Source organism: Pteropus medius, unplaced genomic scaffold, assembly GCF_902729225.1.
Source record: "Pteropus medius unplaced genomic scaffold, Ma_sr-lr_union100, whole genome shotgun sequence".
NCBI lineage: Eukaryota > Metazoa > Chordata > Mammalia > Chiroptera > Pteropodidae > Pteropus > Pteropus medius.
In genome coordinates, this window is record NW_024353790.1 from 1,912,292 (window position 1) to 1,921,744 (window position 9,453).

The 9,453-nt window shown below is 42.1% G+C and overlaps 1 protein-coding gene across 1 annotated transcript in view; it reads right to left on the bottom strand.

The window, feature by feature from the left end:
* Nucleotides 1-3,927: 3,927 nt before the first annotated feature.
* The window catches only part of PPP1R14C (protein phosphatase 1 regulatory inhibitor subunit 14C), a 69,295-nt gene continuing 63,769 nt past the window's right edge, over nt 3,928-9,453 (bottom strand). The window contains exon 4 of the mRNA XM_039851306.1: nt 3,928-5,524. Coding sequence (XP_039707240.1) covers nt 5,450-5,524 — 75 coding nt within the window. The 3' untranslated portion in view covers nt 3,928-5,449. The remainder of the gene's footprint in view (nt 5,525-9,453) is intronic.

The following is a 9,453-nucleotide window of genomic DNA, read 5'->3' on the forward strand; positions in this document are numbered from 1 at the left end:
TTCCATCACTCATTTTCCCTGATCTTCACCAGGCAACACTCCCTTTTTGTTGCTAACAAGGAAGAAGAGAGAAAGTGGCTTTTGTGAATGTAAATTCTGTCCACAGAACAACCATTTCCAGGCATAAAATCTCACTAAAGACACTTCTGACCCTATATAGTTGAAAATGTTTTATCAAGTTGGGGTCTAAATATAAGAAAGTATCTTATATTTACTACAAGAATGACACAAGTCATACTGAAAGAGACCAAGAAGACTGACCATTGTCAGGACTTCTGCAGGGTACAAGAGCTGACCCTACTACAACCTGACAAGTCAGCCTATGACAGTGTCATGAATGCCATAGAAGACCCAACACTCCTGAGTCAGAGAGAAAGGACCATTTATTACTCACAGCAATAGTAGTAGCCAGAGTAGCAGCATATTCTGGTGCTGATTTCTCAAGTCCCAGTTCCCACAAGGGGCTGCAAAGAAGGCTAGGTGACAGCTGCCTTCTCCGGGAACCCTCATTTTTTATAATGGGCAGTAAGCCTGACTGTTCTTTGCTCGGAAGAGAGAAACTATATCTTCCAAGGCTTTTTTTTTTTTGCAAAACCTACAAACAAGTTTAAAAACAATTGTTCGGAACTAAGGCAGTTCTAACAAACATGCGGAAACATGACTCACATAGAATTATCTCCCAACAATCATAACACTGAATTAAAAATATGTATGTCATGCAATCAACTGTATACAGTCATGTGTCATTTAACAACAGGGATAGGTTCTGAGAGATGTGTCATTAGGCAATTTCGTCACTGTGTGGAAATCAGTGAGAGCACTTACACAAATCTAGATGGTACAGTCTACTACACATCCGGGCTACATGGTACAGTCTGTGGCTCCTGGGCTAGAGACCCGTACAATGTGCTATTCTACTGAATATTGTAGGTAATTGTAACACAACAGTAAATGTTTGTATATCTAAACATAGAAAAGGTACAGTAAAAAATACGGTAGAAGAGATTAAAGGTACACCTGTAGAGGGCACTTACCATGAATGGAGCTTGCAGGACCGGAAGCTGCTCCAGGTAAGTCAGTGAGTGGGTGGTGGGTGAATGTCAAGGCCATACTGTCCACTCCTGTACACTTCATAAACACCCCTCATTTTATAACTTCTTTCTCCAGTAATGAATTAACCTTAGCTTGCCCTAGCTTGTTTAGTTTATAAACATTTTATTTTGTTTAATTTTTTGACTCTTTGGTAAAAACACTTAGCATAAAACACACACACATTGTACAGCTGTCCAAACAAATTTTCTTTATATCCTTATCCTATAAACTTTCTTCTATTTTTTTTTTTTTTTTTTTTTTACTTTTAAAACTAAGATGCAAAAAGAACAATGAACTCAACCCTGGCAGGCTGAGTGTGGAGCAGTGCCCAGCGTAGATCTGAGCCATAGGTCTGGCTTCCACTTGCAGCCTCTCCAGCATCATGAAAGGGAAAGGGTTCATTTCCCACATGCTTCTCCAGGTGGTGGGCCTGGTGCCTAGGCAGACACGTATCTCCTGGCGGTGGCCCCTTTGGTCAGTATCCCTCGGTAAAATAGTGGTCATGGCTCAAATAGAGCTCGTATTCCCAAGCATTGCATCTTCTTGAAAAGAGCCAGGTATAATCACATAATCATTTATTGTTGACAAACTGATTATGCACAGCACACAATCTTCCATGGGGACTCTCCGTGATAAATAAACATTAGGTATTTGTGTGTTGCAGGAACTGCAAACCACCTTACCCTGAACTGCTCTTTCTCCCAATGTTGCCTTCTCAGAAAACTGATGAAAGGATAGATACTCCATGCTCAGCGGCTGAGGCCACGTCCAGGAGTCTAAATGTCAGGGGAGAAGGCAAGAAGAGCCTGGAAACGGAGGAGCAGCAGCACAGAGCCTGGCTACACTGCAGCTCAGGCACAGGGAGCCCCTCGGTCTCAGGCATGAGGAAGAAGTGGCAGGTGGCTGAGGACCCCCTCCAACCACAGAGCCTGCCACCACCTCCCCGCATTGGCTCAGGAGCCCGACTCGCATTAGATGCGGCTCCTGGTTTTCATTCATGTGGATGGGACTGAAAGTAACCTTCTCTAAGAGGCAAGAAAACTTCAGTCAGGATGACTGGGCTTGAATCTCAGCTCTGTAACTGTGTGAGCAGCTGAGTGTAAGCTGCTCAACCTTTTTGAGTTTATTTTCTTATCTGTAAATTGAGGGTAATGCAATCTATCCCGTACCATTAATGTCAGGATTAAATGAGATAGGCACGTAAGCCCTTAGTGCAGTGATAAATAAATGGGAACCATTATCATGATTGTTGTAAACGGATGCCACTCCATAAATTTTAAACTTAGACTCCCCAGTGTTCGAGTGAGCACTGGATGTGCTTTCATGCCTCTCCAGTAGAGAAAAAAATGAGGAATAGTCTACATGCTAATGTCATTGCTGCCACCTGCTATAAGGGAAGAAATCTGATGAGCTGAGGTCAAATTCATGCATCCGACTACACAGAAATAATGCGGGCCCTGTGGCACTCCATCTGGGACCTTGTAAAGAATGCCTACGTTCTGCTCCCACAGCTTCCGATTAAAGTAGTCAGGATGAGGATCTAGGCTTCAGTCGCCGTTAAAGTTTCTCGCTTGATACAAATGTATATTCAGGTCTAAGAACCACTCATCTCAGCTAGTTAGGAGACAGTATTTTCTTGAAGAATCTTTTGTCTTACTTATTCAATGGGTAAACATATATTGATCCCTTTGATGGGCCAAACATAGGACCAGGTGTTTGATTTATAAGACTCAGTCTCGAAAGATCCTAGGGTCTAACAGAAGAGACAAACAGGGACTGGACAGTAGTAACGCTGAAGGTACGTGCCACATTGGGGTCGACCCTGGAAGCTCCAGACACACGGAGGAAGGGGTCTAATCCAGGTCTGCAGATAGAGCCTGTCGGTGGACAGGGTGTTCCAGACCAAAGCAACAGTTTTTACAGAGCCCCAGAAGAGGAAATACACAGAACGTTCCAGGCACCCCCAAGGAATTCAGAGGGGGTGGACATTAGTGCAAGGCCCAAATGTGAGGCTGGAGAGACAGAGACCGACGCCTTGCAAGGAAAGCAGAGGGGTCTGGGTTTGAAGTACGGGGGTGGAATGATCAGGGCTGCATTTCAGAAAAATTATTCAGGCTACTGAGGGGAACATAGTTCAGAGGGGGAGGCAAGACTGGACCCGGGGAGGCCAATTTTAAGATGGCTGCAGCAATCGAGGCAAGATTTAATTAAGGGACAGATCTGCAAGGTACTACCAGGGTAAGAGCTTGGTGACTGAGGATGTGTGTTGGGGGCAGAGATGGGAAGTCAAACAGGAAGTCCATGTCTGTGGCTCGAGCACTCAGGGGAGTCAGTGATGCCAGGCCCCACGCAAGGAACAGAAGGGAAGGCTGAGAATGTTACAAGGCGGGATCAGAGGCCTTTGGAGGGACAGCTCATTCTTGCTTCATCTGAAGATTATAACTGGGGCTGGTTAAGCCTAAGGCAAATCCTACAAATACTGCATTTTTCTGTATTCATAAGGTACATGGCATTCTAACAGTAATTGGAATATCCGATTGGTTTGAAATCTTCTTGATGATTGATATCAGGTAGGTAGAGGAAAGTCTTAATTAAATGAAAGGGGCATGGCTTGGAGAGGGTTAGACTAGAAGGCAGGCAGGGCCAAGTGCACAGAGCTTGTCTTCTGTTCCCTTTTCAACCCAGGAATGTGTTCCACCTCCTTCGATTTCACCAGGAGAGTCCCAGGATCAAACGCCTGAAAATGAAGAGCTAGATAGAGCTGCTTGGTACCCTTATCCGCAGAGCACCTGACAAAGGAAAATCATCACATGAACGTACTTTGTAAGGCAAACGTGTAAGCAGAGTTGTAAGCAGCTCCATTTATTTGAGTAAATAGCTCGTAAATAAATCATTGATAAACATTACAAAATTAAATACATTTCAAATGCTTGCCAGTCTACATAAAATTCACAAACATAGTTCTCTTAAAAAATAAAATATGTTCAGAGCACCCTTGATGTAAAATGCCTGGCCCCTGTCCTCTGACGGGGCCTCCTGGAGACATCTTACTGGCGGCGGAGTTCCCGTGGGGAGGGAGCGGGAGTCTCCTGCAGGAACCCAAGAGTTTCTTCTTTCTGACTTTCTACCCCACCCACATCCATCTGAACTTCAAGCCTCCCCCAAGGAGCTGGTATTTAACTGAGAGGAGCAGGGCAGGCACCCCAAGTCCAGTTCCAAGCAAGGGGGTCAGGGTGCAAAATGAGGGCTATGAGCCAGAGTCCTCACCATGTGCCACTGAGAGAAACCAGAAATGCCATCTCCACCACGCTTCCAACCCAGCGAATGCTCCTCCGTCAGCTTTCTCGAGAGAAGGTGAGGACTTCTCACCTCTCCACCTGCTCAGCAGTCAGTTCACCTGCTCTGGTCTGACACTGCCCAGGCACAGAGTGACCAGAATCTACTTCTAAGAAGGAAGATACATAATCTGCTAACTTCCTTAGGACTTGCTTTCATGGAGAGAGAATAACACACAGTACTTGGTTGAAAGCAGAGAATTCATTGCGACACCTTGCTTCCACTTTTCCATTGCAAAACACCGCTCAGAAGGCGTGAGCCTTTCTCTAGAAATCCCAATAGTTCCTCAAATTAAGATTTCATAAAACTTTAAAATACCACGAATGAGGTGATAAGTAAATGACCTGGCAAAGCATTTCAATTAATGAAATAATATACAGTCCATAAATTAAGCCCTTGACTAACAACATTTTTGTAGTGTAGCTCATGAAAATAACGGATACACTGAATTCTTTCACTTTGGTGTATAAAGTGGATATTGGAGGTCAGCAGCACTCCTGTGAAGAATATCTGGTGGCCTCCTGAAAACACATGTGCCGTGACCTCCAGTTAAAGGACGACCACAAGTTTATCTCATCAATGTGAAATAAAACTCACATCTACATTGTAACTCAGATGCGTGTAGATATATACAAGAAATTCGACATCTCGGTCAAATGCACAACTTAAGAAAAAAGTATTACCAAACTAGTTGTTTAAAAAACCATCATCCCTGTATAGTTAGGTCCTAAACACCAGATTTCTCGAAGAAAATACTGCCTGGCCCAGCTCATCCTTGGACGTCTGCCTGGTTTGATGATAATCCCTGTTTGGGCTGAAACCAGAGTCGTGATATCTTTGCCGTTAAAATAGTACAATAACAAAAGCTTTAAAAACAAAAAAAAATGAACACTCTTGAATAAATGTCTAATAGATACCCCCCACCCAAAGAAAAAAAGTTGCTCATAAGGGCAACTATTCTTTAATAAGAGTCCTCGACAAGTCCAAACCCCAGGACCCTTTCTTGGCCTCTGCACCAGAATTACACCGCCTTCTTCTGCGGGGGGCTCAGTTTCCTCATGCCTCTTATCCGAGAGAGCAGCTCCTTGATAAATTCCTAAAAGAGATCAAAAAATGTCAATACGAGGGGGTCACTCTTAAAATTTGGGTTTAAAATCTGCTTGAAGTCACCGATGTCAATTGCAGTCAACCTTAGTTGATGAGTTTGGTGGGATATATTAATCCCAACCGGTACAAGACGAGAAATTTTTAAACAAATGAAGAGTGCTTAAATTTCACAGCACAATGCCTTCTTCCTTCTATACAGATGCTCCTTGACTTAGGATGGGTTTATGTGGAAAATATTATAAGTCGAAGATGCATTGAATACACCTAACCTGAGGAGCATCATAGCTCAGCCTGGCCTGCCTTAAACGTGCTCAGGATACCGTTAGCCTAGCGCTGGGCAAAGCCATTTCGCTGCCGCTGCCTAGCATCATTGAGGATTATCAAACTGCATATCACTAGCCCGGGAAAAGGTCAAAATTCAAACTTCGATGTACAGTTTCTACTAACTGTATCACTTTCACAGCACCGTAAAGTCGAAAATCTAAGTCGAAGCATCCGAAGTCAGGGACTGTCTGCACTCTTCAGGAAGAAAACCAGGCCACCTTCTCTCACTGACACTGTCTGCTTGGCCCCTGAAAGCGTACGTGGTTTAGATCGGTGCTTCTCAACCTTTAATAAGCCTTTAATACAAGCCTACAAATCACAGTGAAGCCTGTGGATTCTGATTAAGTAGGTCTGGTTTGGGGTCTGAGATTCTGCATTTCCAGCTAGCTGGGAGGTGATCCCAGCGTCAGTCTCTGGACCGCACCCGGAATAGCAAGGCTAGACTGGTGGTTCTTGAATTTGAGTTTGCATCAGAATCACAGGCCTTATTAAACCACAGAGTGTTTCCCCCCACTCCACCCTCCCTCCCCCCGCCCCGCCAGTATGAGTCATGAGTCTGGGGGGCCTGGGAATCTGCATTTCTAACAAGCTCCCAGGTGATGCTTATGCTGCTGGTCCCAGGATCTTACTGGGAACCACTGGTCTAAGTCACATAAGAGTCTTCTGACTTTTTTTTTGACTGCAAATCATAGCTTGAAGAATCAAACACATTTTACATTTATAATCCAGTACATACAAAACCTGAAATAAAAATGTAAAGAACAGATACTTACTATGCACAACGCACTCTATATTTTCTATTCTAATTTCATTTAAAAGGCAATGCTGGGAGAGACCCACTAAAATGATTCCATGACGTATGCAAGGATGAGAACCCAGAGACTGAAGAACAACCTAGAATGGTTCCCAGTTTATACCATCATGTTGCCTCATGTTTTAAAATATTTGGCTACCGAATAAGTCACTTTTAGTAGATAATAAGTACTTTGTCTCCCTATGTTGTATTTGTCAAAGACAAAGTTGACAGCCAGTCAGACTTTCTGATCAGCAACTGACAACTAGTGAATGACAGGACTCAACAAGAACATGGAGAAACCCTCCTCCCCATCATGGCCTTCTGCAAATCAGCTCTCAGTCACCCTACCAATTACAACCCTCAGACATGAGCTTTTCAGATTGATGATTCCTGCAACTAATCTCCAGCTCTAAACACAATAAGCTCTAAACACAATAAGCTTAAGTATTAATATTTTATTAGCCACCACAATTTTTAAAATAATCTTTCTGCTAAAAGTAATATGTGCTTTTTCGAGAAAACTCGGAAAATACAAATCAGCAACAATTACTCCTCAGAATGAACCACTATTTCATATTTTCTTCTATGGAAATTATTTTTACCTAATTAAGGTCATACTGTATAAATGTCTTCCTTTTTCTCATCACTTAGCATTACATCAAAGCTTTTCCCCACAACATTAAATTGTCTTTCTAAAAATTTATTTTAATGATTATACAATCCTTTATTGTATGAATTTTCTACAATCTGTTTAATTCCCCCATCACTGGATATTTGGTTGGTTCCTGGCTTTTCAAAATTATAATCAATGCCACAGTTAACGCTTTTGGGCATAAATCTTGCCTACAATTTGGATTATTCCCTTTGGAGAGCAATCCAGAAGTGGCTCAAAAACAAAAACATTTTAATCACCACCATTTCTGAACTTGGACAGAATAAAAATTCATGTGAAGTAAAATGAGGCCCTATTTTAATTTTCTGAATATTACTTTATCTAATTTAAACAATTTCCTAGGATGAAATAATGCCAAAATTTCTCACTTATATTCAATTTTCCTTTTGAAAAGTTAAATGTAGTTCCTATTGCCCCTTTTGCTATGTAGTTTAAACAATACATAGTATGCTGCACATCAAATTTCAATTTCATGGTTTGGGGAATATGTTGCACAACTGCTTTGAAGAGTTCCAACATTTGAATGTAGATTTTTTTTTTTTTTTTTTTTTCCAGCAAAAGTCGGAATCACAAACCCTATCACTTATCTTATTAATAACATCTTTCCTTCCACGCTGCTCACTAACCCTTCCAACTCACCCACTCTCTTCACGCATGGGTTTTTGATGTCTCCTCTCTGGCCCTTTCTCCCTGCTCAGCTGTCCTCACAATTTCTCTCTTACCCCGAAAGAACCCTCGCCCTGAGGACTTCACGAGCTCACCTTCTGCCTGCTGCCATCTTCCCGTGTTTGCATATTTGCATCTTCTGCTGTGTATCAGGACAGGTAGAGAAGCGTCCATCAGGCTCAGCCCTGGGGCCGAGTTTCAGAGACCCCGGCTCTCCTCCCCAATGCCTTTCTGGGCATGGGCCCCACGGCCCTCTATTAATTACACTCCTGTCCCCTGCAAGTCTTTTTTCTTTCTGCTTTTTATTTGGTATCGTCAAAAGATTTGCCATTCCTTAAAAATATACCCACTTTTAAAAACTGAAAAAAAAAAAATTCTATTTAGAAAGCCTTCACTGAATACCAACATAATGGATTAAATAAACCATATTGAATATCAAAAAGTTTCTTTGAAAAGTTCCATACAAAGTAAAGGCAGAATGGCACAAACTTAGAAAAGCGGTGTTTAAGGCCAACTTAGTAAGAACTAACCCTAATTGAAATAAGAGGCATACAATCCTTAAAAATATACCAACTTTTTTGGTATATTTATCTGCACTACTTAATAACATTTTTCATAAAGATTGTTATAAATATAAGGACATATAAGCGGAAATAAGTGGGTAGATTTGGGATGCATTGCAGATGCGGAGCCAATAGGCCTTGCTGGTGGACTGAATGTGGGGGGTGGGGTGCCGTGGGGAGCAGGGACAGGGAGGAAGGGAAGTGAGAGCCCTCACAGGCAGGACACTAGGAGACAGGTGGTGACATTTGCTAAGACGGGGGATGATTGGAGGGAGGAAAAAAAACAGGTTTACAGACCTGAGATGCCAACTAGACATCTGAGGGAGGGTATCAAAAAGACAGGTAAATATGACTTTGGATTTCAGCTCATGGCTGAAAACGTAAATATGGGCACCACGAGCACTAGATCAGTGGCTTTCAAGTGAAAAAGAAAATACTATGTGTGACCCACACATAGTTATAGCAACCTAGTAGACAGAGATACAAGACAAACAAAAGTTGTGTGAAAAACTATAACTTATTATACGTAATATCTCTTGATATTTTCTACTCTATTTTATTTTGAAAAAAAAAAGAAAGAAAGAAACACACAGTTCATGACCAGTTAATGGTTAATTCATGACCCATAGTTACAAACACAGTGATCTAGACTGGGAATGTTTAACACAGCAGCCCTTCACCCCATGTGTCTATTTAAATTTAGATTAATTAAAATAAATAACAGTTTTCATTTAGTTCCTTAGTCGCATGAGCCAAATTTCAAGTACTCGATAGACACATATGACTAGTGACTGCCAAATTGGGCAACGCAGATATAGAATACTACCATCATCTCAGAAAATTCTGTTGGACAGAGCAGATAACAATGCTTCGAATCTCAGGCCTTAGATGAGGTA